General features: G+C 37.8%; 1 protein-coding gene across 1 annotated transcript; it reads right to left on the bottom strand.

Moving 5' to 3' along the window:
* Positions 1–3,294: 3,294 nt before the first annotated feature.
* LOC134576994 (nicotinamide N-methyltransferase-like) lies at positions 3,295–7,675 on the bottom strand. The gene is made up of 3 exons (XM_063435644.1): positions 7,525–7,675; positions 5,827–6,034; positions 3,295–3,730 (listed from the first exon to the last, which is right to left on the bottom strand). Exons 1-3 carry the CDS (start codon positions 7,673–7,675, stop codon positions 3,295–3,297), a joined length of 795 nt encoding a protein of 264 aa, XP_063291714.1.
* Positions 7,676–19,571: the final 11,896 nt, after the last annotated feature.

Below are 19,571 nucleotides of genomic sequence, written 5' to 3'. Positions count from 1 at the left end.
AAACAATGAAACACTTATCAAGTTTATCCATAAATATTAAATAATGGCCTTGGTTTTCAATTACAAATGAACTGTTTACGGAACAAACCCATGTGTGCTTGCATGTGCATATATTGCATGTCAAAGGGGCCCAGGATCTAAGTTTGACTATGGGGTAAAATAACTACAATACCATATCTGACCAGGGCTCTGATGTGAGTAAGTTTTTGATGTGGAGAATGGTTGAGGATGTGGTCTATCTCACATTTCTTACAGGTCATGCTCTACAAAGAATCATTGTTTCTCCTACCACCCAGAGTGCAACTCCTACAGGAGGATCGTTTGGAAAAAAGATCAAGGGACATTTAATGGAAGGTCAGGACACTTTAATGTCTCTACTACAGCTCCACCCATTACACCATCCACTAATACTTCAGTTAGCCCCACCTTCCCATTACTTTATCTGATGCAGTTGCCACACCTTCTATCTGGTTCCACCTGCACTATCAGGGTTGCTGCCACCACTGCTACCATCACCTGTATCCAGAGACCTCATTCAGCTTTCCACCCTTGCCACCCTCACCGCATCACAGTCCTGAAAGATGTTTTCTGCCAGCTGGTGAGGGAGCAAAGGAGGGTTGCCAGTGTTGTCACCTCGATATCGCAGTTCATAAAAACCTATTTACAGATGGCACAGGCTAGTGAGCTGGCTGTACGGGACCGGTGGCCCGATGGACTGCCTGGTTCACAAGTGGTCTGCTGACGGCTGAGAGCATTGCCAGTATTTTCATCAACATCAGAAAACTGTGTCCATCTCACCTATAAATTTACAAACTGAAGCAAGCCAGAAGGGACAGAGATGCCATTGCATCAGGCAAGACATAATGAACTCTCTCACATGCAGACACTCTTAGCACAACTAGTCAGCCCCCTCTGCCTTTCACTTCCTTTAATTGTAATATGTTTTTGATGTAACAATATTCTTTAATATACTGTGACTTTACCATGATTCTCATCACTAATTTAAATGAATGTTTGGATCCCAGGCTTGTAAACCCCCTTGCAAGCTTTACCCCTCCGGTGAAGGCACCCTCTTGGATCCAAACTCTTGTCCTTGGATCGTTTGCCAGCTAAATAAAGTCTGTCTCCAGGTGCTGCTTCGCTCTTACTCTGTGTGCAGGTTTAAATTGTTGAAGATTAATAAACATCTTACCTATGCAGTACTGCTTCATGCCTGCTTGTATCAGAGCACATTCAGAATGATTATAGTTAGAGCAGACTTCACTGCTCTATATTTGAGAGTGGTTTTTCATACATATGTTATCTCACTGTGTGTAAAGCAATATTACACTATAGTTTTTTTGTCATTTTTCCCCCCCTGTATATTATTCATCACTGAACTTTTGTCCAATATACTTACCTGATTGGTAACGTATTAAGTTTATTCTGAAGAGTGTGTGGATGTGCCTATTACACAAATTATAATTACACTTTATATTTACACTGCATAATATTTTTGCACTATTGTAAGATTTTTGTGGATACTGTACATTTGCACTTGGAAAGTTCACTATATAAGGATATTGATCTTTAAATGATATTGCACTTTCAAAAGTCATCACAGTGAAACATCATTTTGTCTTAATGACACAGCACACCTTTGTAATTTTTATTCACTTTATTTTCATTTTTATTGGAAGCTTGTTTTCTGGGGTTTAGCACTTTCGAAGGTGCTTTATTGTTAGTAATTGTGTGTGTGTGTGTGTGTGTATGCATGTGTGTTATGAATCTGAATCTGTGTGTGGCAAGTCTGACTGTATATATGAATGTGGTTTTCTGTATATGAGTCTATGTGTGTATATGAATGTGTTTGTATAGGAGTCTCTGTGTATATGCATTCATTTGTGAGTTTGAGTCTGTGTATATGTACATTAATGTGTGTTTCTGTGTACGTTTGCATTTATATATCACCTACTTATTCCACAGCACTTTACAGCATCATCAGAAGTGATTATTGAATCATTGCATCTCTATGAGGAAAGTTCAGCGTCCAAGCTATACACTGTGCAGCACTTCCCCAGCAAGCACCTCTAGTGGCCCTCTGAGGAGTGCCCACTAGATATGTTCCTAGGCTGCAATGTAAACACTGCCTTTTCTCTGAAAAGGCAGTGTTTACAGAAAAAAGCCTGCAGGGACCGTATATAGACACCATAACAACTACATTAAGCCATAGTTGTTCTAGTGGCCATAGTGTCCCTTTAATTTCATTTCCAGAAGATTTATGTTGACTTAAACAAGCTAGGTTTCTTCTCCTTGTTTATTCACTATTTTATTTCTAATTTGTTTCGTATATTTTTAAATTAGTAACTGAACTGAACATGAACATCATACATTCTATAAACATATATTCCAATATTGTTGGCTTCTTTTTCCATGTGCATTCTCGTAAAATGAAGAAGGTCTAAAATAAAATCAAGTAAAAAAAAAAAAAAAAAGGCAACAATAAATGTAATATATAAAACTATAAAAACTGTCTGAAAATTTTATAGAGCTTCATTTGTGTGGGCTATTTATGTCACAATTTAAATAATTTCAAAATCATCATTATAAGTTGTAATATATTTATTTATTTCTATAACAGTATATATTCAACAAGCAACATGGTAGATTCGGCAGTCCTGCACAAATGCTTACAATCTAAAGAAATTTTCCAAAGAACATAAATGTTAAAGATTTTTTTTTCTACAACTATGAGAACGAAAAAAGGTAACATTCAATCTATCACTGGTTTTCCATGACATATTTAGCTACATAAATTTTAAAGGGTGAATCTTAACATCGTAACAACGTTGAATAGTTTAATACTTTTTGAGCACAGAGACTGAACTGAACCAATCCTCAGCTTGGAAAGTGACTTATAACTGCAATGATTTGTAAAATAATCGCTGTAGCTGTAAGCCAGTCCACCAAGCCTGTCACTCAGGCAGTTGTGTCAGGGTTGTCCATATTTTACAAAATCATGTACTGAGCGCATGTTTATTCTTAGATAGAGATAAGACTAAATCCTATAGAAAAAAAGAAGCAGATCCTGATTTATAAGTAACTTCTTGCTGAAAGAGGGTCTGTCCACTACTGTGTTGTGCAATTGTCAGTAGCAAGCACTAGGAATTTAAAAAAAGGTTAAACAAATATATAAATATATTTTGTTAACAAAAATTTATTTAGTGTACTAGGTATATAATGCATTCTTAAAAGAGAGAATCCATTTTCAAGTATGCATTCCCTTTAATATGGAACGTTAGGTTAAGTCGCAATTTAAACAAGTACATTTCTCTCTTTTAAGGCCTTAATAAAACACAAATGTTCCCAATATGATGTATCATTGCGTATTTTGCTTTCTATCACTTCCATGTCTTCGATAACAAATCCTGCATCTCTCAGAGCCTCCTCTACAGACGTTTTATCAGATGTTAATATGTGATATTTGCTCCCACCTACAGTGTAATATTTGCCATTAAATAATCCAAACAGCAGTAGATGCCCACCCAGTTTTAGCAAGCATGACACTTTTTTCAGGTTCCGGCAGTAATCGTCTAGATCTTCAGAAACCGCATGGAAAATGTACACACTGAGCACACAGTCTGCTTTTGGTAGAACGACTGGATCTGTAATGTTTTCCTTGGTGAAATCACATTTTAAAATGTGTGAGATATTTCTTCTTAAAGCATTTTCCATTTCATTGCCCTTGAAGCTGAAAAATATAACCAGATGGCTAAAAGTTTAATGCATACATACAATGGAGATACATATAACACGTGATCTGTAGCATGTCGTTAGAAGGAGAATTGATTTGCTCTGTTTTGTTTTTACTTATTTGGAAATAAGTCTTGCCAAATTGTTCAACATATCTATTAGAATTGGGCAAACGTTCGGTTCGTCTTTAAACATTAATTATTTGATAGTTGTATTTCAAAGCTGGAATTTCCATTTAATTTCAGAACAAATTGTTGAATTTGAATACAAATCAAAGAGATTTGTTTCAGACAATCAATGTGTTGAACTATTTCACAAGTCTAGTATTTTTTGGCCTAAAACTAAAAGGAAATTAAAAAATTCCATATAATATATAATTATTATAACAATGCATGATGTGAGGTTGTATTACTAAGCTATATTAAGTTACATAAAGATTGGACTAATGGAGCTGCTATGTTTCTATGTACAGATGAGGTCGTATTAAAACTCACGTATGCACGTGACCTTGCTAAAGATTAAAATTGATACACCGTCATAACTTATGCTGTTTCTTTTCTGTTGAAGCATGTCTTCACAATAATTCAGAATGTATCTTCACAAAAAGTTACATGAATCATCACTGTGATTGACAGTGAAGGCAAATGGTAAGAGCTTCTAATGTTTATTTCTGCAAGGGGGGGGGTGGGGGTAGAGTACCTTATTTAGAAAATACCGGAACTCCTGGCTTTATAATCAGTGCTGTTGTTTTATTGTCAAGGACATCAACGTTTCAATTCCTCAACAGAACTTTCATCAGGACAGATGTGACCTCATATGGTGGCCAATTTATACAATACACAAGATCCAGCACACTCACTTATACACTAAACAGCAACTTCAATGCTGATAGATTTTATAAGTTTTTTAAAAACACCTAATCTAGGCAAAAATACATTAGGTTGTTAGAGTAGGACCTGTCAAAGATGAGGTATATTGACATTGTGGCAGGCTTATGCAATGTACAATCAGATAATTTAACTAAACCCACATTATTTTTGCCTAGATGGGTGTTTTTAAAAAACTAATAATATCTATCAGCATTGAAGTTACTGTTTAGTGGATAAGTGAGTGCACTGGATCTTGTGTATTGTGTGTATATATATATATATATTTATATACATACATATTTATATATCTGAGTGTGTGTGTGTGTATATCTATATATAAAGGGCACGATACACAAATATTTAAATGAAGGTCTGGGAATCCACATATATCTGGGGTAATGCAGAGCTTGGCACTATAGTGTCGATATATAGATGACATACTATTTGTTCAGAAGGACAGGTGTATTATAACTTAATAATATTAGTGATCATACACACTGATCATTGCTGACAGTTTTATGTCTGTGGAGCTTTGTGATACACTCGTACACACTGTGATTTAAGTTTACAGTGAGTTTTAATCCTTAGGATCTCTGTGAAACACTCATGCATACTGTGGGAAAGTGTCATCAAAGTTTGGTTTGGGCTGAAGCTCCTGGTGTCTTTGGAACCTAGAAACCTAACAATGACCCTGTGACAGACACTTCCTAAACAAGCAAGTTGAGGTTCTGATCTATGTTGGGCAGAGCAAAGCCACATAACCCGAAGAAGTTGCATGACCCATGAAGAAAAATTTATGTATTTTCCACTCCTACTAATACGACTGGTATCGGGATTTAAAAAAAACAACCTTTTAATTTGATATTGCAAAAATTAAACATAACAACTAGACATAAACAAGTATATAAAAATAAACACACTTAATGAACTTAATGAACACCTTATTCTAAAAGAAGCTGGCCACATCTATCCTGAAAACAATGGCTCTTCAATAGGACTACAAAGCTCAGGCATCATTTTACTGATTTTGTTACCAAAAGTATAGTAGGACAATGCACACGGAAAATAATCTATTTATCAACAATAAATAAATATTAAAAAAACTGAATTCTGTCCCTGATCTACTACATGGATTGGTTTGTCTTCAGTCTTGTCTTATGTTTCAGAAAGTCATTAACTATAATTCTATAGTCAGTAAAAGTATGACTGTTAGCTTGATCCTTACCTTGAGCCTTGCAATTCTTCCATAATCGATAAGGCATGAGTAAAGTCATAGCTTTCCGACTCCCTATGCTTCCATTTCACTAGATCCTTCACACAGAGATCACTAAATTCTAAAATAGTGATGTCTCTGAAAACCTCAAAAATGGGCAATAGATGGTAAATGTTACAGCCACCAGAAATATCAATCAAATAGTCTCCCATAATTTTACCTGTAGTGAAAAAGTCCCAAAATAGAACTATAAACAACGGTAAAAACTTCTCCAATATTACTTTTAATCTGGTTTTCACTTAGATTTAATTGGAAGAGCTGAAATTAAATACATTTAAATATCGAAAATAATTACTATTAAATATTTCATATAACTTTAGAACTTTTTTTCTTGATCTTAGCCAACTCCATATCCAAGCTAGCCAACAGGGCTTTCCTGTGGTTGCTCAATTTTAGAAGAATTGAGACTTCACTCAATTTACAAATAGTGATGTTCCGAACAGTTCGCCGGGAACCGTTCGCCGGCGAACATAGCGTGTTCGCGGTCGTGAACACGCGCGATGTTCGGTCCGCCCCCTATTCGTCATAGAGGTGGGAGGGAGGGTCTGCTGCTGATTGGCTGGAATGTGTCTGCTGACTGTGAGGTACAGGGTCAAAGTTTACTCAATGATGACGAATAGGGGGCGGACCGAACATCACGCGTGTTCGCGACCGCGAACATGCTATGTTCGCCGGCGAACGGTTCGGGACATCACTATTTACAAACTTTTTTTTAAAATTCTAAAAAACACACTTATTTTAGAAGCATTAGGACTTTAATGTTTATTTAAAAAAAAATTACTGTAAGAATTTGACATAATGCATGTAAATACATGTGGCTAGATACAGATTATATGTTAGGCAAATTATTTTCTTATCTTTACACATTGCACGTTCTTGTATATGAAATTATTACTGATTTTTCTTTATCTCTAGTTCCTAAATTGTATCTGTCATTGTTCTATTTATACATTGTACAGCATTGCACAACTGTAGAAAGCATTTGATTAGCCTGTTCACCAAAGGATATGTATTTATTTTTTATACAAAGCATAAGTTTATTAAATCTGTAGTTGTAATGGATCAATTTCTATTCCTATACATTCATTCTGAACCTCTCACCCATATGCAATGAGTGAGGGACAAGACTAAGCCCCCTAATTCGTTGTATGGGAAAACACCCCATATCACAGTCTGGAAACTGGAGGGGAAGTGGCCTTAAGTTAAACTGATGGCTGTTTAATTATTTACCCCTAAACCACTGGCAACGGGTGAGGAACATAAAACTGCACCAGATCCCCCATTTACCCTCAGTTTCCCCCAGTCTCACAGCCTGGGGGATAGGGGAAAGGGTAACAGTGGGCCGTCCTACTCCCACCTCTCCCATTTTAACCACTCATTCATCAGCAGAGAGAGAGATATAAAATGTTGTAATTTCATTTGTAAAAAAAAATCTGGACACAATCTAAATTTGCTTCATCCAGATCTTTGATTAATGGTTTGTTTGTTTTTGTGGCAGTATTGATTTTAATTAACCTGGTTAAACATTTTTTGGCATGCAGTGAACAATAGGGTACACGTCCCCTATAGATTTTAGGTAGACATTAAATGTAATACAAATGAGAATTTGTAATATTTTTTAAATGTTCTAATGTATTAAACAGAACATACCTTGCCCTGCCACCCTATATAGCTGTTCCATTGGAAATCTCACAGTCTCATCAGTGATATATTTTTCAGTTTTTCTAGAATGATATGCATTAAAGAAGTCTGTTGGTTCCCATTCATGGAGATGATAGCGTTTGTGAGAGCCGGGGTCCATTCTGAATCCGTATGGTGGTCTATGAGGATAATGTCACCAGCACGCTGCTATATACTTTGTTAATTAATATTATGAGTTAGTGGAACCTGTTGACTAACTGACACGAGACGTATCATGAGTCAGTGCTAGTCAATATCAACAAAGATAAATTACAATGATCTCATGACTTGAACTGATAAAATAATATATATTTTTAATTATTATCTCAGATAACCTCTTTAATATTATAATGATCTTTAAGAGAGTTATCTACTAAACAGCGAAATCTGACCAACTCATAATAGAAATGCAACATTTCATCTAAAATACCCTACATTTTGTAATTATGTTGTCCACATGTGATGATTTAAGGAATTAATTAATTCCTTTGGAGCCTTTTTTTAAATTAAGAATTCCGGAAAGACTGAAATCTACCTAACTGAAAATAGACTTCTCAAAAATAGAGATGCCATAGATCTGCCAGGGGCTGCTCTTCTCTGTAGAGAATAGATGAGATCATAATACCTTGAAAATGATTAACCCTGGGATAGGTCAAATGGTACTGCACCTGCCAAAATGACATAGGCTAGGGGAAACACCTAACCCTATCCCCTAGTTATAGAAAGATCACCTGGTTGTACTGGTATTTCGGGGGGTAACCCTAGCAACTAGAAATAGAAAAATAAAATAACAGAATCCAAGACATCCACTCCCGTGGAGGGGGCGGATGGGAAATAGTACAACCTAAAGTAGATTAGTAGAAAAAACAAAAATAAATAAAAAACCTTTATTAAAACTACAAAAGAGAGCTACTATATCTAACAGAGGGACCTAAATAGGAAACAAGTGTCTGTATGCCGGGTAAGGGGTATTAACCCTATAAGATAGATAAGGAGTACATAAAGCGTGCCACTTAGGTGGGATATCCTACTGCCAAGCAGAAACTAATAAGGGGTAGATAGGGAACACAAGGGGATGGTCTGCATCTCACTCAAAAAAATGTGTAAGCAGCTCCTTCAGTGGATATCAACCAATTGGAGATTGAAAGGTGAGTATAGGAGAAACACAGAAGCCCCCAGGGGATATTTGATAACAAAAGCAAAAATGCCAATATTAGATATCCACAATACCCACCCACCATACCCCATAAAGAATACATATCTGACTGTCCCTAATACCTCAGCACTGTACAAGGCTAATGCCTACCTAAAGCAAGGACCCTATAAAGATAACTCAATAACACAGTGAAGTGCTACCTAACAAGTGAAAAAGTGCATAATAAAAATAGAATAGAGCCCGACACACGTTTCAGCGTATCACAACGCCATAGTCAGGGGCAAAGTGATCTGTTTCATCAGGGAGTATGTTTAAATACCCTATAACCCATTAACTAGATTGAAATTAGCAGGTCGGAGGGCGGTGCATAATTGTGTCTCATCCAATACTCTTAAATCACAGAGGTGTGTGCTAAGTGGAATCACAGAGAACACCAATAGGCTATCGCCACGTGGGACTAGCATGGCTATATGTTAATTGGGTAGTCTAATAAACATTACCCATTGCCGTGGGAAGCCTGGACAATTACGTCCGTTCATCAGCATCGACAGGCTGCAGGCAGTGGTTTTATTCCTCTGCACATTTCCTTGCAGTCAGAAGACCTGGTATTCCTGAAATGGGACCTGCACTGTCTGATTATGCTATATTACCTGAGCCAATTTGCTAACAGGCTAATTAAAATGTGAGTTTAACACCTAAAGAATACATTTATTGAAAAATCTGGGACACTCTATGAGCGTGATTTGTCTGTTTAGCTTTCCAGAAAGAAGCAGTGTTATTGTATTTATGTTTAGGTATATTTATATTCACTTTTGACAACCAGATAGGACTTAAACTCACACATGTTATTCACAAATCCCAATTGGAATTCTTGGATCTCAGAATCCTTTTAAATATGGATGGTACTGTTGATACTGAATTATTTAGAAAAAGTACGGCATCAAATAGCCTACTACATTGGAACAGCTATCACCCATACCGCCTTAAAGCGGGAATACCATTTGGACAGTACTTAAGGGCAAGGAGGAATTGCTCCAATGAAGAAACTTTCAAGGAAGAGGCAAACAAATTACAAATTAGATTTAAAAACAAAGGGTATCCAAATAGGATCCTAAAAAAAGCATATCAGAGAGCCCTGAATCAAGACAGGGGCAACAGTCTTCAGTCATCCAGACCTACTCCCACCAACCGGATGATCAGATGTATTGGCACATATGACAAACAGTGGCAACCGATCAAAGATATTTTTTCTCAACACTGGCCTATTCTACAATATGACACAGATCTAAATCCCCAATCGATTGCATATCCAAACATCACAGCACGTAGGTCCAAAAATCTTCGTAATCTTTTAGTGCATAGCCATTTGGAAAGAAAACCACCACGAAAGAGTTGGCTCACTGCACCCATGGGGATACATAGATGTGGACATTGTAAGGCCTACCCATATATAAAAATCTCCAAAATGGTAAAATGTGAGAAAACTAATAGAGAATTTAAAATCAACCATTTCATCAATTGCAGCACTATCCGAGTAATCTATATTATTACCTGTACATGTGGCAAGCAGTATATTGGGAAGACGTATCAAGAATTCAGAAGACGCATCCTGCAACATATTAATTCTGTAAAGAACCTTAATCTCTCCACTCCTGTAGCTAACCATGTCCGTAATTTTCATGATGGGAATGCTAAACATTTGTCATTCCAAGCTCTGGAAAGGGTCATTCCCAATTCCAGAAAAGGAAATTTCAACCGTATACTGCTACAAAAAGAATCTAGATGGATCTATGAATTTAAATCCTTAGCACCTAATGGCCTAAACGAGGAATTTAATTTTACCCCTTTTATTCATTAATTCAAAGGATAGGAACAAAAATATCTAGATCCCAATGCCTCTCATGTTACTTCTAGCATAATTATTCTAAGGAAACATTGTATAAGAATGCTAATGAAAATTTATTAGCATCTTTATAAAAAATTTAATTGCTGTTGATGGGCAAGGTACTCACTATTTATTATTATATCAAAAAAAAAAAAAATATGTATGCTGTCAAAATAAATTCTATTTTCACCTGAGTTATTATATCTCTATAAACAAAGTCTAAATAAACAATATAAGTAGCATATTAGCCACCACAAACGGCTATTGAAAGTAGAAATTTCATTTTTTCTTAATGATAAATGAATTATATTTCTAATTTGACAGTCATAATTACCTATCAAAAAACGTTCAGAATCTATCTCTGAAAAAATAAGAACGTATTTTCTGAGAACCTGAACTCTATATAATCAGAAACTTTTGTTCTGTTAACATCAAAAAAAATGTTTCATTTATATAGGGAAATTCATCTCCCTTTTTATGTTCTCTCTTGCAGCCTTACCTTTTAAAACAATCAAATCTGGGATTACTAACGAAAAAACTGAAGGAACCATACAAACAAATTGGTAATTCCCCAGTTGCAATTGATGTTAGGATATCGGTAACAGAAAGAATACTCTTTCGATATTTATTGATTTGAATCCCTCAGCACTAACACAATAAATAGATTGAACAGATCGCTAGGTATCTGAATGTAATCCGGAATACAAGCATAATTATATGCTGAGGTAATAAACTATAATAAGAACGTATGCATAAATATTCGCCCTTTAGTGGATCAATTTATTATCCCTTGGAAGGATGTAGCCAACGGCTAATGTTTATTATTTAGTCCATTTTTATGGAGACATAATTATCTATTCAAGACCTCAAATTAAAAACACTTAAATTCACCTTTGAAAATTAATTAATTTTTAATTTCTAACTTCTCAGTCTGTAAAGGGTTAATAGTTCCTTTCAAAGATTTTGACACAGGCTAATTGTTCTGATAGACTCGGTCCATGAAGGGTTAAAACTCCCCATAAGGATTCAAACTACCGTATATACTCGAGTATAAGCCGAGTTTTTAGCACATTTTTTGTGCTGAAAAACCCCAACTTGGCTTATACTCGAGTCAATAGTCTGTATTATGGCAATTTGCATTGCCATAATACAGACTGGGGCTGTCAGAGAGTTTACTTACCTCTCCTGCAGCTCCTGTCAGCTCTCTCCTCCTCTGCGCCGTCCGTTCAGCACCTCGGTCAGCTCCCAGTGTAAATCTCGCGAGAGCCGCGGCTCTCGCGAGACTTACACTGTGAGCTGGCAGAAGAGCTGAACGGATGGCGCAGAGGAGGAGAGAGCTGACAGGAGCTGCAGGAGAGGTAAGTAAACTCTCTGCAGCCCCCACAGCCCCCCACTGAACTACCAATGCTGGACCACCAGGGAAGGAGAGCCCCCTTCCCTGCCATGTATCAAGCAGGGAGGGGGGACGAAAAAATATAATAATAAATTTTTTTAAATAATAAAATAATGAAATGAAATAAAAAAATAATAATAAGAAATAATAATAATAAAAAAATATTAACATAATTAAAAAAATAATAATATTGCCCACCCCCCACCAAGGCTCTGCATCACACACACACACACCGCACTAATACACACACTGCACTCATACACACACACTGCACACATACACACACACTGCACACATACTGCACACATACACACACTGCATTCATAGACACACACTGCATTCATAGACACACACTGCACTCATACACACACTGCACTCATACACACACTGCACTCATACACACACTGCACTCATACACACACTGCACTCATACACACACTGCACTCATACACACACTGCACTCATACACACACTGCACTCATACACACACTGCACTCATACACACACTGCACTCATACACACACTGCACTCATACACACACTGCACTCATACACACACTGCACTCATACACACACTGCACTCATACACACACTGCACTCATACACACACTGCACTCATACACACACTGCACTCATACACACACTGCACTCATACACACACTGCACTCATACACACACTGCACTCATACACACACACTGCACTCATACACACACACTGCACTCATACACACACACTGCACTCATACACACACACTGCACTCATACACACACACTGCACTCATACACACACACTGCACTCATACACACACACTGCACTCATACACACACACTGCACTCATACACACACACTGCACTCATACACACACACTGCACTCATACACACACTGCACTCATACACACACTGCACTCATACACACACTGCACTCATACACACACTGCACTCATACACACACTGCACTCATACACACACTGCACTCATACACACACTGCACTCATACACACACTGCACTCATACACACACTGCACTCATACACACACTGCACTCATACACACACTGCACTCATACACACACTGCACTCATACACACACTGCACTCATACACACACTGCACTCATACACACACACTGCATTCATACACATACTGCACTCATACACACACACTGCACTCATACACACACACTGCACTCATACACACACACTGCACTCATACACACGCTGCACTCATACACACACGCTGCACTCACACACTGCACTCATACACACACGCTGCACTCATACACACACTGCATTCATTATACACACACTGTAAATAAATATTCAATTAATATATTTTTTTTAGGATCTAATTTTATTTAGACATTTACCAGTAGCTGCTGCATTTCCCACCCTAGTCTTATACTCGAGTCAATAAGTTTTCCCAGTTTTTTTGGGTAAAATTAGGGGCCTCAGCTTATATTCGGGTCGGCTTATACTCGAGTATATACGGTATTTCAACGTCACCATCTGAGTGAATTCCTATTGGCACTCAGAGTGGTGAAGATTTTTGAAATTTACCAATCAGAATGGTTATCCTCCCTTTAAAATCACGGTCTTTTCCCACACATCAGTTCCCCTCTGATGAGTTGTGGGCAAAACGCGCGTCTTTTGGGCGAAACGCGCGTCATTCTAACTTTTCAGTCTTTCGATTTGATGCACATTTATTTACTGTTTAAGCTGTTTTGCAAAGGATTCTGAATAATTCTCTGAATAATCCTTGGAATTCACCTAGAAAATAGTCAATCTCAGTACATTGGTGCAAAATATTTGGTTGCATACAATTGTACCGGCTGAACTGATTAGAAAAGGCTTCTGAATATTTCCCTTTTTCAATTACAGCACCAGTACCTCCAAAACCTGATAATAGAGATAACTTAGTTGCATGTTTATTTACTTTTTCGTTTGAGCTGACCTAAAAAGGATTTAGAACACAATTCTGGGACTTACTTACTAAATATTTTATCTCAGCATATTGGTATGCAATAGGGATTTGAGGTTATTTAACCCTTTTATTAAGAATCCGTTATTCCCTTTCAAACACAGCATCAGTTCTTCCAGGATCTCATATATAAAATTCAACAATAGATGGATCCTGGTTGCATATTTAATTAATTTTCGTTTTTGAGCTGATTTGAAAAGGTTTTAGAATAATTTCTGGGACTTATCTACTAAACAGTTAATCTCAGTACATTGGTATTACATATTTATTTATATATATTTGATAACCGGATATTCTATCCTTGTTAATTTAACAATCTTAACTGAACTATTAAAAGTTATATTTTAAAGATAGGACACTCTCCCCTTTTTCGTTTGTTTTTCACTTTGTTCTATGGGTTAACCCCTTCATTGAGTGTTCCACTAGCTTCCTTTCTCTCTCTTTTTTCAGTTCTATAACAAGTCAGGACACTATATAAATACACATTTTGTTTGACAGCATTAACCCATTGCTACCAAAAAATAACCAGCAATTCATCTTGAAGTGCCCCATGCTCAACAACCGGCATAACACTATATACTTAATAAGTATACAGAATTACATCTAACAAATATATGATAAAAAGAAAAAAAAACAATTTAACATAAATTAAATGCAACACATACATATACAAGGCCATATAGAATCCTTAAAGTTAAGTTATACATAAGCAGCCTATAATTCCTTTTTCTTCCTTTCCTTTCTTTAAATTTTGAAACAGACCCAGAAGAGAAAGCACAAGCAATCAGACTGACCCCCTTCAGACCCACTTGCAAAATTGCCACAAGCAGCGCCGCCATCAGGGGTTGACAACCATGACGGTTGTCACGGGCCCGGCGGCCCTGGGGGGCCCGGACTGCTCTGGCAGTCCTGGGCCCCACTTTCCCTCTCTGCACACATAGATAGCGAATATCGCTATCTATGTGTGCAGCCGCGTGCCCCGGCTCCCTGTTACCGCAGAGGGGGCCCAGGCAGCACACAGCCTCTTCTCCTCTCCTCTCCTCTCTGCTAATAACTCTCGCGCGACCCGGTTGCCATGGCAACACTCCGCGGGTCTCGCAAGAGTTATTGGAGGAGAGAAGAGAAGAGGCTGTGTGCTGCCTGGGCCCCCTCTGCGGTAACAGGGAGCCGGGGGCCCCCCCACCCCCTACACTAACAAAACACACACTAACACACACTGCATACACTGACACAACACACACACTACATACACTGACACAACACACACTCACACTATATACACTAACACAACACACACATACACTACATACACTAACACAACACACACACTACATACACTAACACAACACACACACTACATACACTGACAAAACACACACACACTCCATACACTGACACAACACACACTGCATACACTAACACAACACACACTCTGCATACACTGACACAACACACACACACACTACATACAGTGACAAAACACACACACACTCCATACGCTGACACAACACACACTGCATACACTAACACAACACACACTCTGCATACACTGACACAACACACTCACACTATATACACTAACACAACACACACACTACATACACTAACACAACAACACAGCACACACACTACATACACTGACACAACACACACAATGCATACACTGACACAACACACACTGCATACACTAACACAACACACACTCTGCATACACTGACATAACACACACACTCTGCATACACTAACACAACACACACACTGCATTCACTAACACAAACACACACACACACTCCGCATACACTAACACAACACACACACTCCGCATACACTAACACAACACACACTCCGCATACACTAACACAACACACACTCCGCATACACTAACACAACACACACTCCGCATACACTAACACAACACACACTCTGCATACACTGACACAACACACACTCTGCATACACTAACACACACACTGCATACACTAATACAAAACACACTGCATACACTTACACACACTGCATACACTAACACACACACAACACACACACTGCATACACTAATACAACACTCACACTGCATACACTACACACTAACACACTCACCACATCCACTATACTGACACACACTCTGCATTTGCTACACATTAACACACTCTGCATTCACTACACTAACACACATTCTGCATCCGCTACACACTTACACACTCTCTGCATTCACTACACATTAACACTCGGCATTCACTACACTAACACACACTCTGCATCCGCTACACACTAACACACTCTGCATTCACTACACATTAACACACTCTCTGCATTCACTACAAATTTACACACACACTTCATTCATTTCACTGACACACTCTGCATTCATTACACCCTAACACACACTCTGCATGTATTACACACTAACACACTCTCTGCATTTATTACACACTAACACACTCTCTGCATTTATTACACACTAACACACTCTCTGCATTTATTACACACTAACACACTCTCTGCATTTATTACACACTAACACACCCTCTGCATTCATTACATCCTAACACACTCTGCATTTATTACACACTAACACACTCTCTGCATTTATGACACACTAACACACTCTGCATTCACTAAACTATGCACACACTCTGGATTCACTATACTTACACACACTCTGCATTCACTACACTAACATACACTCTGCATCAACTGTACACACAGCATCCACTACACAAACATCCTGTATTCACAGTACACACACTACATCCACCACAAATTGAAACACTCTGCATTCACTATACACAGACACTGTGTCTAATACACACACTACATCCACTGCATACACTGCATCCACTAAACACATTTCATATAGTACATACAAACACTACATCCACTACACAAACACACACTACATCACTGTACACACACTACATCCACTACTCAAACACTCTCTGCATTCACTACACATTAACACACTGCATTCACTACACTAACACACACACTGCATCCGCTACACACTAACCCACTCTCTGCATTCACTACACATTAACACACACTCTGCATTCACAACACATTTACACACACTCTGCATTCACAACACATTTACACACACTCTGCATTCACTGCACTAACACACACACTACAATCATTACACTGACACACTCTGCATTCAATACACACTAACACACACTCTGCATTCATTACACACTAACACACACTCTGCATTCACTAAACTATGCACACACTCTGGATTCACTATACTTACACACACTCTGCATTCACTACACTAACATACACTCTGCATCAACTGTACACACAGCATCCACTACACAAACATCCTGTATTCACAGTACACACTACATCCACCACAAATTGAAACACTCTGCATTCACTATACACAGACACTGCATCTAATACACACACTACATCCACTACAGACACTGCATCCACTAAACACATTTCATCTGTAGATACAAACACTACATCCACTACACAAACATACACTACATCACTGTACACACACTACATCCACTACTCAAACACACTCTGCGTTCACTATACACACTGCATCCGCTACACAAACACACACTCTGCATTCACTTTACAAACAGTATCTAATACACACAAACACTACATCCATTACACACATTCTAATTCACTTCCACTATACACACCACATTCAGTCCTGCATCATTGTCAGCGGACTAGGTAGGGTGTGGGCGGGCCCGGGAGGGAGGGGGTGGGGGGGGCCCAGACCTTGTGCTTTGTCAGGGGCCCAAAAATTTCTGATGGCAGCCCTGACCACAAGGTTCATTGATGCAAAGAGAGCCATGTGATTTCCTGGGCCTATAAAGTTTCTATCCACTTTAACCAAGAATTCCATCTCTCATAAGATAGTGTTGATATACCTTTTTCCATTTTTAATTGCTGCTCATTCACTAAGAGCCAGGCTGGAATATTAGGCCCTTTCCAGTTCCTCACAGAGAAAACAATAACTATCCCTTACTGAGATAGTGAGTGATATACTAAAGTGCCTGAATAAAAGCAGCTCAACACAAAAAGTGGAATACCTTAATCCACAATAAAGTGCAAAATATAAGAATAAAAAGGTATAAACAATATACCAGCAAGTGGAGCGCTATAATGAATATTAATATAAATAATGAGGGGGTATACTCACCCCTCCAACATAGTGATACAATGTGTCCAAATGTACATACAAAATAAAACAACAAAAAGAGAATATAGTGCAGATGGTTTACAAAAATAAAAAATGAATAATAGTAGCAATTGGTTGAAACCACTCACGTGGGTTGGAGCCTATAAGCTATTGGCTCCGTAAGTGACTCCTTTTTGCTCTTGAGGCAGCAACACACCCCTTTATCCCAAACGATGTTCTCCCGAAGATATGGAACAAGCAGAGAGAGAGAACCTCATAGGTGGTATTGTACAGATAGTGTATACAAAATAGTGAGATAGTAATTGTTATGCTCACCTTAGACAGAGCCTTGAATTCCTGGCTCTGAGGTTTGTTGGCAATATGCTAATTTATTGGGATAGCATTCCCCACATAGTGTTCCTGGAGGCTAGAAAGGACTATATGGACTGATATAAAAAATAAAGATTTATTGTAGAGATAAAAAATAATAAAAACAATATTAAGACTTCTCAAAAGCATATAAGCTAAAAGGTAGAAAGTCCAAGTATAAAAGTCCAAAACTCCAGCTAAACGCGTTTCACTCTTGTATGAGCTTCCTCAGTAGCTGTGAAGTAGCCTCAGGAATCTTCCACTTTATAAGTGTTCTAAAGTTAATTTGGATCCTCCCTTTGGGGTCACAGGAAGTGTGATTATCCAATCATAAGGTCAGAGTCTCTTTCAAATTTCTTATACTGATCACCTGTAGTAAAAAAGCTTACATTGGCTGAATCGCCTGTCAATCAATTAAAAAACTTGATTAGAACGAATTCTATTGGTGGTTGGATGGGGCTTTCTTTTTCAAATTTCTTATATTGATCACCTGTGGTAAAAAAGCTTGCATTGGCTGAATTGCCTGTCAATCAATTAAAAAACTTGATTAGAACAAATTCTATTGGTGGTTGGATGGGGCTGTCATGCATAGCACCCATTATGGGCAGTGGTTGGCGGAAGTGACATCACTTCCGCCCTCCAACATCTTCCCAAATGTCATTGTTAATAAAAAAAAAAAAATAAAAAAAAAAATAAATAAATAAATAAATAAATAAAAAAAACATTATGGGCAGTGGTTGGCGGAAGTGACATCACTTCCGCCCTCCAACATCTTCCCAAATGTCATTGTTAATAAAGAAAAAAAAAAAGTTTTCACTATGGAGATTTTTGCAGCCAACAGTAAGTGTAGTACTAGAGGAGTATCAAAACCAAACCATTTTGATACCACAATGTATTTTTAGAGGAGCCAACAATCTTAGATGAATTTTAACAAAAAGCTTTTTAGACAAAGAGAAAATAGGGATAGATGGTAATTATTTAAAGGGAAATAAAGGATTTCATTATTGCGGTACATGTAGAGGTTGCACAGTAAGATTAAATAATAAGAGGAAAGTAGAAAGATTCTCATCTGCTGTTACGAAGAGAGAAATAA

The sequence above is a fragment of the Pelobates fuscus genome, chromosome 11, assembly GCF_036172605.1.
Source record: "Pelobates fuscus isolate aPelFus1 chromosome 11, aPelFus1.pri, whole genome shotgun sequence".
Taxonomy (NCBI): domain Eukaryota; kingdom Metazoa; phylum Chordata; class Amphibia; order Anura; family Pelobatidae; genus Pelobates; species Pelobates fuscus.
This window is presented reverse-complemented; position numbering and strand designations above follow the sequence as displayed.

Coding starts and splice junctions, on each gene's coding strand:
- LOC134576994 (XM_063435644.1), bottom strand. CDS start 7,675: ATGGACCCCGGCTCTCACAAACGCTATCATCTCCATGAATGGGAACCA. Junction 6,035..7,524: donor ATATAGGGTGGCAGGGCAAG/GTATGTTCTGTT, acceptor TTTTCACTACAG/GTAAAATTATGGGAGACTAT. Junction 3,731..5,826: donor GAAGAATTGCAAGGCTCAAG/GTAAGGATCAAG, acceptor TATATTTTTCAG/CTTCAAGGGCAATGAAATGG.